The sequence below is a fragment of the Oryza brachyantha genome, chromosome 4, assembly GCF_000231095.2.
Source record: "Oryza brachyantha chromosome 4, ObraRS2, whole genome shotgun sequence".
In the NCBI taxonomy this organism is placed as follows: domain Eukaryota; kingdom Viridiplantae; phylum Streptophyta; class Magnoliopsida; order Poales; family Poaceae; genus Oryza; species Oryza brachyantha.
Window position 1 is genome coordinate 7159847 of NC_023166.2, and position 17227 is coordinate 7177073.

General features: G+C 37.3%; 2 protein-coding genes across 2 annotated transcripts; one reads left to right on the forward strand and one right to left on the reverse strand.

Annotated features, from left to right (window-relative positions):
- Nucleotides 1-1992: 1992 nt before the first annotated feature.
- LOC102718734 (7-deoxyloganetin glucosyltransferase-like) lies at nt 1993-4286 on the reverse strand. The gene is made up of 2 exons (XM_006653207.3): nt 3678-4286; nt 1993-2978 (listed from the first exon to the last, which is right to left on the reverse strand). The coding sequence occupies exons 1-2, from the start codon at nt 4222-4224 to the stop codon at nt 2041-2043; spliced, it is 1485 nt and encodes a 494-aa protein (XP_006653270.3). The 5' UTR covers nt 4225-4286; the 3' UTR covers nt 1993-2040.
- A 7347-nt stretch (nt 4287-11633) lies between these two features.
- On the forward strand, nt 11634-14792 carry LOC102699494 (50S ribosomal protein L27-like). The gene is made up of 4 exons (XM_006652110.2): nt 11634-11719; nt 13960-14057; nt 14134-14255; nt 14467-14792. Exons 2-4 carry the CDS (start codon nt 13979-13981, stop codon nt 14701-14703), a joined length of 438 nt encoding a protein of 145 aa, XP_006652173.1. The 5' UTR covers nt 11634-11719; nt 13960-13978; the 3' UTR covers nt 14704-14792.
- The last annotated feature ends 2435 nt before the right edge of the window (nt 14793-17227 follow it).

The window sequence follows — 17227 nt, forward strand, 5'->3', positions numbered from 1 at the left end:
TTTAATTCTTCAAATGTGTGATAAAAATTCGATGTGATGTTTTTGCAAAAAGTTTAAACTAAAAAAGGCATTAGCCCCAGCCAAGGAGATATTCCATGTGATAAATTGCTAGCTTGTCAAGATTGGGTTCCAATGTTTCGGCAGATAAACACACCACAAGCTGAATTTGGACAGTACCTACTATCGACTTCCTCTAGAAAAAACTAATTCCTAAGTATGAATATACATATAGGCTATGTCCAAAATCATAGCTACTGATTTAATTGTGTTAGGGATAACAGAGGCATAACTGAGACACACACATATCTAACGTGAAAATACTTACGGGAAAAACCACGGATGTTAATCGGTAATACAGAGGAATACATCGAGACGTCGCACCCTTCGCGTACAGTTTACAAGATATATATAAAGAAAAATTTGAGAGTCCTAACAGAAAAAGATCATGAGTCTTATTAGGAAACTCTATAAGTTCTAAAAGAAAAAGACTAGAAGTCGTACTTAGAGACTAGCAATATAATTAAAATATATTTAGATAATAATTCGGATCACATCTCTAATAATCTTCACCTTAAGATGAATTCCCTTGTAGCATAAAAATCATAAATTACATGAAAACTCATGTAGATAAAATCGATCACCTTACGACAAATAGTCTTTTAGACCATATGAGCACAAACCAAACTTGAGAACAAAGAGAATCTCGCTTGTTATAAACATGAGTAGTGAGTCATACTTCAAACTCGCCATGGGAATAAACCCCTAAATCTATTGGTATAAATTGATGTAACCTAACAGAGATATGAATAAAAATGAAATACTTTAATCTTCTTATAAACCTCATGAAAAATTAGCCGAGTGCTTATTGCAGTTCCTCTAGAATCACATGATCAAAACAAGAGTATTGGGTCATACTTTAATCTCACCATAGGATAAATACTTTAAATCTCGTATAAAAAGGTTCAAAGGAAAAATATCTATATCCAAACAAAAGTGATGTATAGCTGAGTTCGTAAGCTGGAAAGTATGTGAGGGAGGATTAAAGTTTGAGTTCCACATTTGTTGAATTACAAATTTAATTCAAATAACTGAAAAATGAGTTAATACCAAATATATAAAATCATATTCTTAATATTTTTATGAGTCTAAATTTTAAATTTGGATCCTGTTATCGGTACTGCTGAGGGGGTCACCAGTACTGTTCGGTACAGATGAATATTTCTTTAGCAGTGTGTTACACGTGACAGCCAAATAAAATCTGATGCATAGATGACGCACATCAAATTGTTTTGAAAATATGAACTGCTAATTAAATACAACCATCACTATATACATATATATACAGAATTGTACTCCGTATTAAATTTGCACGGCGCCATGAAAACTATCAAGTCGACCGATCAAAGCTTTTGTTCGCATACATAACCACACACATGAGCTTCCGAATTTTTGTTTGGTCCAATTACTTTGGAGGAAAACACAATTTTTATGTCGAATATGGACAAACACATAAATATGAGGTTGGTGTAGAAACTATGCTTCTTGATAAAAAAAAAGGACATTTGATAGCAAAACATGCGATATTCTTTTACAGATAAAGAGGCTCAAACCTTAGCTAAAGGTTTGAACACCCTACATAATCTATACTTTATACTTTTATAAAGAGGAACAGTGGTGATGGTGAACCTGCCACCTGTCTCATCACCAATTTTCTCCTACTTTTTTTAAAAAAAATAATTGAGTCATACATAACAAATCATTTTTATTAACTTTATTTTAATAATATGCTAATGATTTTTTAATAAAAATCTGTTATAACGCATGATGTGCTAGAACATGTCATCAACAGATTTATTGGAGGCTACCATCACTCCAGCAGCACATATGACAGTAGAACTTTGGTAGGGTACGTGTATGCGTGTATAGTGGTGTATGCGCGGATGCGTCTTCCGTGTAGCGTGTATAGTGGTGTGCGCGTATGCGTCTTTCGTGTAATTCTAAAAACCAAATGAACAGTAGCACTCAGGGATACATGATTTCTCAAGCCAGGAGCACCTCGTCGATGAGCTTGTCGAGGTTGCGCATGGCCCGGCCGTCCGGCCGCGCCGCCGCGACGGCGCTCTCGCGGAGCCCGGCCACGCGCCGCCGCATCTCCCTCCCCTTCTCCCCCTCCATGGCCTCCCGGATCAGGGCCTCGACGTCGCCGCGGCGCACGTCCTCGGGGATCTCCGTCCCGACGCCCCACTCCGTGCGCTTGTACCGGCAGTTGGTCTGCTGCTCGGCGAAGAAGGGCCAGCACACCATGGGCACGCCGGCGCAGATGCTCTCCAGCGTGGAGTTCCAGCCGGAGTGGGTGAGGAACACCCCCACGGCGGCGTGCTCCAGCACCTTCGCCTGCGGGCACCACGTGGACAGCATGCTCCTCCCCGCCGTCGCCGCCGCGAACTCCGGCGGAAGCGCGGCGCCGTCCCCCTGCACGAGGTCCGGCCGCACGTTCCACAGGAAGGCGTAGCCGCTGTTGGCCAGCCCCCACGCGAACTCCAGCAGGTGCTCGCCCGACATCACTGTGATGCTCCCGAAGTTGACGTACACGACGGAGCGCGGCGGCCGGCCGTCCAGCCACCGGAGCGGCTCCTCCTGCTCCTTCCACAGGTTGGACCCGAGGCCGGCGACGGGGCTGTCCGCCGGCACGGCGCCGTTCTGCACCGCCAGGTGCAGCGGGCCGACGGTGTAGATCGGCGGCAGCAGCGCCGCCATGGCGCCCATCAGCGGCGCGTCGAGCTCGTCGAAGGTGTTGAGGATCACCGCCGACGCTGCCGGCATGGTCGCCGTCACGTCGATGAAGTAGTGGAACATGACGTCGTCCCGGGCCGTGCTCCGCACGAAGCTCGGCAGGTCGCGCAGGCGCAGGTCCTTGGGCACGCCGGGAACCAAATCCACCGTCGTCTCCAAGTGCCCATTTCTGAGCTCCTCCTCGCCTGCAAAACATGTTCCAAAACACCAGCTTTAACCATTTATCTTATTCAAATCTCGTTCATATAATAATAAATCAATTATAACTAAATAGGTAATAATTATATATTTATTTAATAAAACAAATTGTCAAAACTAAACATAAAAATCAACGGCATGGTATAGAAAAACATGGAGGAAGTATTATTTTGTTAGTTTGCAATAATTGACGCGAATAATTGTATTTGTGAATTGTATGGCTCACATTAATTCTTTTATTTGACGTCGTTAACTTTTTATGTTTGATCATTGGTCTTATTTAAAAATAACGTTTCATAATGTAAGATGTTTGACTTTTTTATTGCAACGTTTCACCATTCGTCTTATTCAAAAATTTGGTACAAATATAAAAATAACAAATCGTGTTTAAAGTTCTTTTGATAATAAAGTAAGTCATAAGCAAAATAAATGATATTTTTATAATTTTTTAAATAATACAAATGATAAAATATTAAAAAAATCAAACATCTTACATTATGAAATAGAGGAAGTAGTTATTAATTTTGTTATGATTTAATTTTTTACTAAATAAATTTTAAAAACAACATATAATTTTGTATATTTGTAATTTTTTATGAAACAACCAATGGTCTAACGATCTAAAAGTTAACTATGTTAATATTTTTTTTAAAAAAAAAGAGAAGGTAATACTGATTAAGATGTACTTTTGAGGGGGAAGATGGCGTGGTCGAAGAGGAGCTTGTAGTGGTAGTAGCCCATGAAGCCGCAGGCGCTGGCGGTCCAGAGCGTGGCGCAGCGGAGGCCGAGGTCGCGGGCGGCGCGGATGACGAAGGGCATGGTGCTGTCGGCGACGACGCACGTTACGCGGCGGGCAGCGCCGGAGGCGTCGGCGTCGGCCTCCTCGTCGAGCTTGGCGACGAGCGCCCTGAACCTGGGCGCGCAGGTGGCCTGGAGGGAGGCGCACAGCGCCGGGACGTCCTGGGTGGCGTCGGCGTCGGACGGCGGGAGCCCGTCGGCGACGGCGGCGAACCGGAACCCGGCGGCGCCGTCGAGCGCGCGGGCGCCCCGCGCGCGCAGCAGGCGGCGGTGGTTGAACTCGGTGTTGACGAAGGTGACGTGGAACCCGCGCGCGTGGAGCAGCACGGCCAGCTTCAGCATCGGCGTGACGTGCCCCTGCGCCGGGTACGGGATCATCACGGCGTGCGGCCGCCGCCGCGCCGCCTCCTGGTCCGCCGGCGGCAACGACCCCATCGACGCTCTCTCCTCCTCCTCCTCGCCGCCGGCGACCGATCGAGCTGTGGCGCCGTGTGTGTTCACCTCACTTGCACCGCTTGCTCGGTGTGGTCAGGGCCTCTTATATAGCGGCCAAATCGAGGCGGCCTCTGTGGATGATGTCTCACTGCCGCGATTATCTTTTGGGGGGGGGGGGGGGGGGGGACTTTTCATTTTGTCTTTTGTCTTCTGTTTATTCATGTAAGTTAAATCTAAATTTTTTATTTTATATCAAAGTTGGTTTTAAAGCTTTTTACTAAGGTTTATTCTTCCGCTTGCCAGTTGATCGCAAAAAAAGTATATGAAAGTTTAATTAATAAATTATTTTTTTATAAATATATTATTTAACTTTTAAAAAAAATAAACAATCCCAGCTTTTGTTTGCATACGGCGAATAGAGTACAATAGTTTGTTGGGATTTTTGCGGCCAGGTTTTATGGGTCTTTTTTGGAGCTACTGTATTTTGGGAAGGAGTACTTTAATTTGGCCTCGTGGCGTTGCATATGGCCATGTGGCTGTACTGGGTTGTGTCTGCTCGTGCTTCATGTCGTTGCTTTATTGTATTGTATTGGATGCGTATCTCGGGGGAACACTTATATATATTTTTTCGACGATTTAATAGATAAGGCTATAAAATAAATTACGATAAAAAAAATTTAAAATCAACTTCGAATTTCAGGTTAAAATTTTAAATTTTGACTTATAAACAGAAGAAAAAGAAAAGGGCTCAAATCGACTTCTAGCTATAAGCTTATCTTAAAGTTAATATACATTAGACTATAAGCTTATATTATTTTTCTCCTCATCTCTTACTTTTATCTATGTATTTACTCACTCTGTTTCTAAATATTTGACGTCGTTGACATTTTTATGCACGTTTGACCATTCATCTTATTCAGTTTTTTTTAAATATGTAAAGCTATATGTATGTATAAAAGTATACTTAACAATAAATAAAATGATATAAAAAATAATTAGTAATTATGTAATTTTTTTAATAAGATGAATAGTCAAACATGCATTAAAAAGTCAACGGCGTCAAACATTTAGGAATAAAGGTATTAATACATATATGTTAGAGCGAGCATGTGTGTAACTAGCTATTGGATGATGCCAATACTTTTTTATTTTGTATTTTCTTTTTCCTTCCCATATGCTAATTTTAAAACATAGGTAATATTTTTAAAAGTAGCATATAAATTTGGTCTTGCAAGTTCTATAATTACCGTCCAAACTTAAAACTTATAATTTATTACAATATGGTTCAACCTATAATTAATTATGCAAATTAAACTACAATTGGCCTATTAACTAATGGTTTGTTATTATTTTATCAGACTTGGTTTAAATAACCATATTAACAAATGATTGATACACAAACAACTTCGAATGTTTGGTTTATATATCATTATGCTTAGAAGAATGTGTAATATCTTATTTATATTATTAAATTAAGTCATAGCGTTAGCATAGATACAATAGTAGTTATCTTGGAATAGCTAAAGTTTGTTTAAATAGCTAAAGTTTGTTTAAATAGCTTTGAGACACGCACGTGCATGGACTAAGTTTTGACGCTGGCACGATCGGTAGCAGACATGACTTCCGGTCACGGAATCACGGAAAACGATTGATGAGATGGGGGTTATTGTTTCGTTTTTCTAAAAATATTAAATAGTATATTTGTAAATTAAAATAATTTATAAATAAATTTATGTATATAGTGGTTGAAAAATAAAGTTTAAAAAATAAACAAGGTAAAAAGGGCTATAAAATTAAAAGGTTAAAAATTTTAAATGCTTATCGTATAATTATAAGTAAAACCAAGAAGACGAAAGGTAGGACAGCTAGAGCCATATACTAACCCCCTCTGTATCTGTGTGGCGACACGAAGGGGAAACATTCAAGAGACGGCGATCGACACGGAGATCGGGCACGTACGGACGAATCGATCAATGTATAAATATGTGGTTGTGTGGCCTTCTTCTTTTCCACGTACGATGCGATCGAATCTCGCCACTCTGTAGTAGTATGTGCCCAAATATTATTTGTGATGGTATAAAAATTAGTGCTCTTGAGAAAGAAAAACTTAATAGATTTGACATGCTAAATGTTCCACGCCGTTCAAATGAACACCTAAGAACAAGTTCAATATATAGTTAACTACTAGCTCCAATTTATCTATAATCAATCTAATAGCCAACTCATACAATAGTTATCTATAAAACATCAATACATAGTCCCACATGTCATACACATATTTTGTCTTAAAGCACGTATGCAGCTGGCTACAAATTAGTAGATCATCTCTCTTCTCTTTTCTCTTATTTCTTTAAAATATGCTTATAGCTGGCTTATAGTATGCTATTGTACCTACTTAAGCAGCTAGCTAGCTCAGATCGAAGGGTTATGTGAGTTTTCTTGATAGGTACGTGTGTACATAAACAACCGAATTGATGGCTACAAAACAAAACTTTTACTTTAAAAATATCAGTTGAGAAACCATTTTATATTTTTACTGTGAAACATATCATTTGTTAGCTTAGAAAGAGTATAAAGGATAAATCCAAAATCTAATATTGAAAGTGGAGAAGGCTTGATTTTACGGCATGGTTATCTAACAACCTGAACAAGTAAGTGAATATCCTCCACAAACCAATCTAATGGATGAAATCGGAGCAAGGATAGTCACATAAATTTGGAGTAGATTCTGTCTCTCGTGACACCACTACATTTATTGTGTTCGTAGTTTATGAAGATATAAATGTCTATTTAGTGAGTTTAAGATTCTAACAATTAAGATTTTTATTGGATAGTTTAAGATTCTGATAAGCTGGATGGTGAGAATGTGAACAAGGTAGTTTTCCTATCTTCTGCCTTTTAACTTATTTTCCAAATGTTATCACTACATATTCTTAAATTAGAGTGTTGTTCAAGAAACTTCTAATAGTTAGATATTTTGTGAGAAGTTGTATATATCATAAGCTCTCTAAAGAGAACCTAAGATTACCATATGTACTAATCTTTCTGTTTTTTATTTGACATCGTTAATTTTAAGATCTATATTTGACTGTTTCCTTATTCAAAACTTTTGTACAAGTATGAAAAATTATAAGTCATTCTTAAAGTTTCTTTAATGATAAATCAGATCATAACAAATAACTAATATTATTTATTTTTAAATAAGAATGATCAAACGTAACGTAGATGTAAAAGTCAATGACGTTAAATAAAAACTTAGAGGAAGTATAGCGAATTGATTGGATTTTTCCCGTGCACTCGGTCGAGCTCTGAAATAATTCCTTGCATGCCCTAATTTGTTTTTATATTCTACTTATTCCTCAGCCACCTATGTATATGTGCTTTTTTTTAAGCCACCGATCTAAATTGAAAATAACCACAGCCTCGAGAAATAGCTCTTATTATAACCCTAATATACCGTATATCGTGTCTTGAATAGGCTTAGAAAAGGTTTTGCATTTCAAACCTTACCTTTTTCTTTAATCCATGAAATATTATTTTTCAGTTCTATAAAACAAATACACACCCCAAGTTCCCAACACGTGTAGTCATGAACATGTTAGTACCATATCTCTAACATGAACATCAATCTAACTCAACAAAAGATATGATACTCCTTCGATTCCTTCTACCCATTTTACAAATCATTTATATTTATTCAAAGTCAAATATCTTTGACCAAATTTATTTAAATTTACACTAACATCTTTAATACTGAAACTAGTCTATTTAAATCCATTATTAAATATATTTTTATAGCATTTATTTTATGTTGAAAATATTGCTATATTTTTTTCTATAAACTTTGTTAAACTCAACGTTTAGCTTAGAAAAAATGTAAAATGAATTATAATATACTACCTCTGTCCCTAAATGTTTGACGCCGTTGATTTTTTTATACATGTTTGGCTATTCGTCTTATTCAAAACGTTTATATAATTATTAATTATTTTTTATCATTTCATTTATTGTTTAGTATACTTTTAAGCATATATATAGCTTTACATATTTTGCAAATTTTTTGAATAAGACGAATGGTCAAACATATATAAAAAAGTCAATGACGTCAAACATTTAGAGACGGAGGGAGTAATAAATAGAGTATTTACTTCCTTTTCTCACTATCACAAAATGGTATCTCAAGCCCGTTGCTGTCATCTTGAATTGTTGGCCTTGATTCCTATGTAATGAGCCACCTCATTTTCCTTTAACCCCCAAGGTCCTCATCTTCGGGTGCCACACCAAGCCACTCTTTAGGATGTGTTTAGTTTATGGATTAGTTAGGATGGGTTAGAATCAAACCATGCTCATGGGATGGATTGGTTTCATTTCTCTAGTTAATATTTAGTTAAAGGACATGTTAAACTTTTTTGTTTGGACGAAGAGATCAAAGTGAGATGACTTGATGTAGTTACCTTCCCATATCGTGTTTGTGAGGTTATCTTTACATTACATTGATAAAAACAATATGTTCTTCGTCTCCTCTTCTTCCCCCTCTTTTCTCCCATACTTTTCATATGGATCCGATGTGTAGATCAGGCTGAGCCTCCATAGCTCTCATGCTAGATCCGCCTCTACTTCTATAGTGGCATGTTGACATGATGGATGGTCGATAGTAACAACCAGCAACAGTCAACCCTGCTAGGTCACCCGACCATTGTAGTGGGCTACCTCGACTAGCGATGCAACCATCTTCCTTTCCATGCTGAATCATTGCCCTTACACCAATTTTTTCTCTCCATTAAGCCGCCGTGTTTAGCAACCCTGCAAAGTATTTTGATTATAACTAATTTGGTATGGATACTAACAAATCTAGACATGTGTATTGATCTATAAATAAATCTAGATATAATAATAATATCTTATAATATAGAATGGATGAAGTTACCATACAGATTGATATGCCACGCCCATATACAATTTGCCAAAGATTTGATTGATCTGAATCCACTACCTGTTAACTTGGTCTCATGCTCCTATGCTTATTTTTCAGCCAAGTTCTGTATGCGTAAGCACCTAAGATAAGTTCTTATAACCAAATTATTAATTCCATTTATCACCTAACAATTCATTGATTGAGGGTCATAGGAATTCCAACAACATGATCATCCTTGTTATGGAAAGCAAGTGTGAAATATTTCACCTTTGTTCAGCAGGCATAGAAACTCAGACCCTAAACTGTTCGAGGAAAATACCGTAGCATATCACTGTTCATCGATACCGTAGCGATCAATTTCACGTGTTAGTTGCGAATCGGACGACTGAAAATACCTCAAAAGTCACGGTATTATTTATCTCTAACTTTTGTGCAGAAAGTTAGAGAATCTCATTTGGTAAACAAGGCCTACCTGATTTAGATTCTTTAAAATTCCTCCAAACTCAAAAACCTAACACCTGCCATCCCGATCAACTATGGGTGTGTTTGTTTAGTGGTCAAGGTGAGATGAGTTATGGTTGTTTATATTTTTAGGCATAAGGTGATTAATTTTAAGTTTGTTTAGATGGATGGGATGATCTAATTTTTTGTTTAGTTAGATGAATAAGAATGGATGAGATGGACATATTGAATTAATAATAAATAATAATATAAATTAATCATCATAAATCTTATCGTAATTAGTATAAATTATCAATAAAATATATTAATCATCTTTAATTAACACTAATTTAAACTTGGTAATTACTAATTAATGATAAAACAAGCTAATTATCACTAAACAATCACTAGTGATCACCATTAGTGAGGGTGGATGAGCTCATCCGACCAATTTGGCTGGATACACCCATCCAACATCTTCGTGGAATATTTTCTTTCCGGGCCACCATATCTAATTTCGCACACGAACCAAACACATAAAAAAACTAGATAGCCATCTTCTATCCAGGCATACCCCGTCAACCAAACACACCCTATAGAATTTGTTATCCTAGGCTCTGCCATTCTCCCAAATTCCCTGCAGTCAAAGGGATGGATTGCTTCATTTTATCTCCACCTAAATTCAGTCCCAACCTAGCTTGCTACCTAAATTGCGTGCGGTCACCATCATGTTAGGGTTAAAAAATATATGCCAATGGTTAGGTAAAAAATAATGTACTAATTAGGGATGACAATTTGCGAGTACCTGGGGACGAGTACGAGTATGATTTTTACCCGTGGGTATTATCCGTACCCGACCGGAATCGATATGGGTATGGACATGAGTATTTTTCCCTACCCGCGAGTAACCTGTTGGGTACCCGAATATAGCCACATATTGAATTTTGGCTAAAAACTTATTATGTTGCTCATATAATAATATTTGTGATATACTCCCTTTTTACCTAAAAACTTTGATGTAACCCATGTCTTGGACTTTTAATGTGTATGAATGGTTAAATTTGAACATTAGATAATGTGCTATGTGTTGTTATTATTGCTATGACTAGTTTGTTGTATTTGTTGGGCTATTTTATTATGAACAATATATTGTATTTGTTGAACTTTTCAAGTGTGATGCAGTATTGTATTATGAGCAATATATTTAGTTTGTTGTATTTATTGGAATGATTGTTTTGATATGCTTTTGACATGTGAAATGGTGAACCTGATGGGTACCCGATACCCGCCCGCTACTCAGACATGTACGGGTATCAAATCTTACCAGCGGACATAGGTACAAGTAGAAAATTCTACTCGCAGTCTTCGAGTTGGTGGGTGGGTAATTGTTCTACTGTCCTAAACTTGACCCGTTGCCATCCCTAGTACTAATTAACAACTCAAACTGAATTGAGCAAATATTGTTTTCGCTTCAACCATGTTTCAGCGCACACGCTTTTGCTTCCCTACTTAATACATAAAAATTAAATTCCACTTGCCTATAGTGATGGAAAGGTTAGGGCTTAAGGATACATGGTCCTACTCTGTCTAATCTAGTCATTAGATTTGTTTCGGAGCCATATCTTTTTACTTTTATTTATAAGCCAAAATATAAATTTTTAGTCTTAAATTCAAAGCGTACTCTTAGTATTTTAATCGGATTTTATTTTCCAAGGTTTAGTTTTTATATCGCTAAAAACACATACATAATTTTTTTTATTCATAAATCATTTTTAATTTATAAATATGGGGTTTGACTTATTCAAAAGACCCCCTCAAATATTAGTCACTACTCTAGGTGTACACACACAGCAAACCCTCAGGCCACCCCGTCGCCCCCGGCCTCCACGGTCGCCGCCGCCGCCCACCTACACCCGACGTCGCCGCCCTCACCCCCCCCCACATCCTCGGCCGCCGCCGCCCCTGCGCCCCCGTCCCCCACACCCGCCGCCGCCGCCACCTACACCCGACGTCGCCGCCCTCACCCCCCCCCCCCCACATCCTCGGCCGCCGCCGCCCCTGCGCCCCCGTCCCCCACACCCGCCGCCGCCGCCACCTACACCCGACGTCGTCCAGCCACCAGCCTCCTCGCCTTGCAAGGTATTCTCCTCTTGATTTTATTCCCGATCTACTCTCTCTCTCTTAGGTTACTGTCTCCGAGGGTACAAAATGTTACTGGTAATCTTCATAGCTAGTAGTAGCTAAGGTACAGTAGAGCCTGGATTTGTGGTATTGTTCTTTCAGTCTATGTATCAACATGTCAAAACCTACAGCTACTCATGCTGTGTTACTCCCACAGTTCAAGTAAATTGACATCTATACACTCATTCGGCTCTATCGGATATATGTATGTGTAAAATTAATAGGCAGAACAAGCAAAATTACTGCACAATTTCACAGTGCATTTGGAATCTGTCAGATATGTTAGGGACAGTATTTTTCTTTTTCTCTCTCTTTTTTTTTAACTGCCAACTTAGGATTGATTCTCAAAGCCTATGGGCATGCCTTAATGGTGTTGAGGAGGGAATGAAGGATTTGGTGTCCTTAGCTTCTAGCCTACTAGACTACTACTGTTGCTACTATGAACTATGCATGTGACTGTTTTTTGAACCATTATTCTGAATAAATTTGTAAAACTATATTATGCTACTGTGTGTTGAACATTTGAAAGTACGCCGTTTGAACTATGTCGTTTGAGTTTATGTTTGATTGTTGAACTATATGCCACTGTCTGTGACTGTTATGTTGCATGTTTTGTTGGTGGGTAAACGGGTATTTCCAAGGGTATGGGCTGAGTTCTTTGCCCGTGATGTACTAACGGGTATGCCCGTGGGCATAATTTCCCTCACAGGCACTGGTATGGGTAGGCAACACTCATGCCCGCCATGCCCGATTACCATCCCTAATCATATTAATGAATATGAAAATTTCTCGACTGATTGAGAACCATTTTTGTACAAGTGATACCATTTCAGGCCATTTTTATCCATGCAAATAATGATGGACAATCTGGTCATTACTACCTATGTTTCAAAGTCTGAGTATTTCTAGGATTCAAATATTATTTCACAATATATGCATTTCTATCACCTTCTACGTCCATTCATTCTATAACTATTGAGTGACGGTGATGTTTTTTCTTCTTAACCTCAATCTATACTAAACAACCTAAAAATACTTATATTTTGGAAGAGAGAACATAAAAGGAAGGTAGTGGGTCCTCCTATTATAAATTTGACAAATTACACTGAGAACTTTTTAACATTAAGAATCAATCAAATCTAAATGGATAGCCATATATAAAATCAAATTAAGGTGAATATTTCTTATATAAAAATAATGGATTATACATATATTCATGGAAGAATATTTTTTTAACCTTTTAGGCAATATCATAATATATTTCTATTTGTGCGTAGCAAATCACATATATCCTCTCTGGTTTTTAATATATAACATAAATCTTTGGGATGCTTAACCATTCGTCTTTTTTTTTAAAAATTGTGGAAATATGTAAAAAAATATAAGTCATGATTAAAGCACCTTTAATGATTAATGAAATCTAAACGAGGTAGTACTGTTCAGTCACACAAATAGTTAAATATATGTCTCAAAGTTAACAAAAAGTCAATCGGACAAATGGGTAGTAGTTTGGAGTACTTATGAGTAGTCTTTACAAAAACAAAAGGATCAAGAAGCATATTTTAGAACAGATATAGTAAGGTCATTCTTAGTGTAAGGTTTCATTATGCGGTTTCCAATAGTGTCATGTTATCACAACATATTTGAGTAGATAAATGAAACAAGTTCTCTCAATACAAAATTTCACTTCATGGTTTCGTAGGCCAGCATATCACTTAAATGTTGCATCCAAGTGACCAATAGGAGTTAGTTAAATGTATGGAGATGAAACGAATTGCTCTTAGTGGAGGTTAATCTATTTTCATGGTCCAGATAACTGTGTACATCAGGTTTCATCTCCAAGAAACCCAACTGATCTCTCTCGTGGCATTTTACATTGGTATTTTTCTTATGGCCAATTTCATATTTACTTGTCTCCAATAATTTTATATGTAAGAAAAGTTGAGGAGCAAACACTGAATATATTTACATAGTTCCTCTTCATGTATTTGTCACATACAAATATATTCTGTGCATTACTGCCTTAATAATCGCAGCTACCTTTTTTTAACTTAAATTTCTTACATAAATTGGAGACTAGAGAACTTCAGTAGACTAGTATATCACATCCTAGGTGATTGGACATATGATTGTTAATTTCCATCCTCAGTATAATATTAGTGTATGAACATATGAAGGATTGCTTTCAATGATTTCAGGTGACTTGAGACAATCAAGATGGCTCTCTCATCGGTTTTCAGGAGAGGAAATGTGAAAGAATTGATCTCAAATGTTTCAGTCTACACTAGCGCTGCAGGTTATGTCTCTGTATATTTGTGCTATTCTGAATAAGGTGTTTGGCTGTTTGAATCACAAAATGTACTTGATTGCAGAGTCATCTGGAGGGATGAGCTTGCTTTTTAAGCGTTGGGCCACCAAAAAGACTGCTGGATCAACAAAAAATGGTCGTGATTCTAACCCTAAGTATTTGGGTGTCAAAAAGTTTGGCGGAGAGGTACAATCTTGTGATCGCTCATCTGACTGTCGTGTTTTTTTAGCATACGACAATACAAAGTAATAATCACCTAAAAAATAACTCAGGGTTAGGAGGTTGGGCATCCCTTTTGATCCTGTACTGAAAGTGACTTCTCTTTTATTTTTATCAGGATAAAAAGGTGGAAAAGATCTAAACTGTCCTGAACATGTACATTTGCATTATTTTTCAGAAAGTGGAGCCAGGAAACATCATCGTCCGCCAAAGAGGAACCCGCTTCCATCCCGGGAACTATGTTGGCATGGGGAAGGACCATACCCTCTTCTGTCTGAAAGAAGGACATGTGCGATTTGAGCGCAACAAGCTGACTGGCAGGAAATGGGTTCATGTTGATCCTGCTGCTGGGCATGTGCTCCACCCTGTCTACGCCAGTGATTCAACCAATGCTGTTGAAATGGAGCCACTGTAATAGTGGCTATATATGGTTAAAGTAAGATGTGTTGCTAATAGCTGTTGTGCTTGCCTTGAATGCCTTCTCTCAAGGGAACTTGTTCCAATCAAGAGGCTTCTGTTGAGGATCTGCTTACAATAAGTAAGCCCCTGAACCCTTTATTGTTCTTTCTGAGGCTGAAAGTTGCTTGTTTTTTCAGATTCTGCTGGGATGGCCTTTGTTCTTAGGGGGTGCTTGTTTCCAATAAGAATAATTATAATCTCATTTAAGGATATTTTCTTTTCAGTTTATTGGGTGGCTAAAAGCTCATTATGTTTGTTGCTTCAACTACCTTGCGATCCATTATCCTATAATAGTTGATAGAATTTTAGACTTTAGCCGTTAAAACCCAGTAAATACATGCCTCCAATAACACAAAAGATGGCTAACAATTATTTGCCACTTGATACACTTGACCGATCCTTTTTTTTTTCTCATGAGTACCAACCAATTGGGCTGTTTCGTTCATTACAACGAGGACCTGTTTGGAATCTTGATTCTAAAGAGACCGGAATAGAACAAATGCAAATGATGGGAGCAGCCTGGATACTTTCCTCGGATACCGAGATTTTTTTTTTCTGCTGCCTGGCGCCAGAACCTAAGTTGCCTCACCCTACTGCCTCCGTAACAATTTTACTGTATATGTGGATTTATATGTTTAACGTTTGATTGTTCATTTTATTTAAAAATTTGTATTTTTTTAAAAAATAATCATACATAAAGTATTGTTTACGTTTTATCATTTAATAATAATAAAAATACTAATTATCATGTTTTTTAAATAAGATGGACGGTCGGTGCAAAGTAGACTTGATGTCATGGAGGTACTATTTTGGGAAGGTGATGATAGCATCATTCTTTATATACATCGACATAATTCACGCTACAATTGAGACAGATGATTTCAACGTTACAAGTTGGGGACGAAATGAACTATAACAAAACACATAGTAACTCACTTGAGTTGTGGCAACTCGAGTCAATCATCCAAACAACTCCTCAGGGTAAGCACAATGGGCAAAAAAGTAGGAAGTATAGTAGTAAGCAATAAATGTTGTCTTCTAACCTAGCAATATCCATCGTGTTTTAATTTGCTTTTGGAAAGAGAGGATGGGGGAGGGGGATTGAGGGTGGAATAGTGGTCCGTGGGACCCACTATTTGGCTAGCTCAGAAGGGTCGCCAACTTTGGCCAGTGATGATTAGAATTAGCCATTCATTTGACTTGGCAACTCTGGTAGCCATTTAGTTAAGTCTGAATTTTCACCCAAATTATGGAGAGTCAAAGTAATTATTTTGAATATGCTCTTAGATTATGTTATTACCATAAGTGCCTGCAATCACCACCATTGTATGATTCAAAAGATGCCAATGGTTGAATAATAAATACTAACACTTTAAAACTCAATAAAGCAAACATTGTTTTCACTTCAACCATGTTTCACCGCACACTTTTGCTTCCCAACATAATACTTGAAAACAAATTTCACTTGCTCATAGTGATTGGAAGGTTAGGCCTTAGGATATGTGGTGGTATTATACACTTTCTGTAATAAAATAGTGCTACTTCTATCTATTAGATTTTTTTCTCAAATATAATAGCTGCTTTTAGATTATCAACAATGGCGTTTTAGGATAAAATGTCTTAAATACCCCTTATCTCTGTAGCTCCACCACCTCACACAAATCATGACAACTATTTATGGAGGAAAATGCTATCGGAAGTTCCCAATTGATTGAGTATCTAAAATGTGTGCCAGTGTCATATTAAAGTAGCCATTAAATAGTTAAATTAGTGAATATCAAAATTTCTTTATTGATTAAGAACCGTTTTCGTAGAAGTAATATAATTTTCAAACAATTTCATCCCTTCAATCAATGAAGGACAATTTGGTCACTATAGCCCTCTCTTTAATCTATACAATACCCCTCCATTTTAAAATATACGGATTTACATGATTTAAATCTTGTTATACAATATAAACATTTTTAGCAATATCTGTAGCACTACTTGTCTGATTGATAATTTCTCTCCTTTTTTTTTTCAAATCTTACACCTACCCTTTCACCTCCATTCATTTTACATTTATTGAATAATCTTGAAATACTTATATTTTGGAACACACAGAGTACTTAAAAATAATGTTGTGGCCACTCCTAATCTCATATTGTAAATTTGGCAAAATAGCCTTTGAACCTCTAAATGTTATGGACAAAAAATCTAAATGGATAGCTACCTATAAAGTCAAATTAGTCAAATTAAGGTGAATATTTCCTGCATAAAATAACGTACAACACATTTCATGGGTACAATATTTTTTATTTTAGACAATATTATAATATATTTTTAATTATCTATAGAAAATCACAGATACTCTCTCCGCCTTGCCGGTTTTTAAATAGAGGATGTGATTGGCTTTTACATATTTGTTTGATCATTCACACCGTTCAGAAATTTTGTACAAACATTTAAAATTGTAAGTCATGATTAAATTATATTTAATA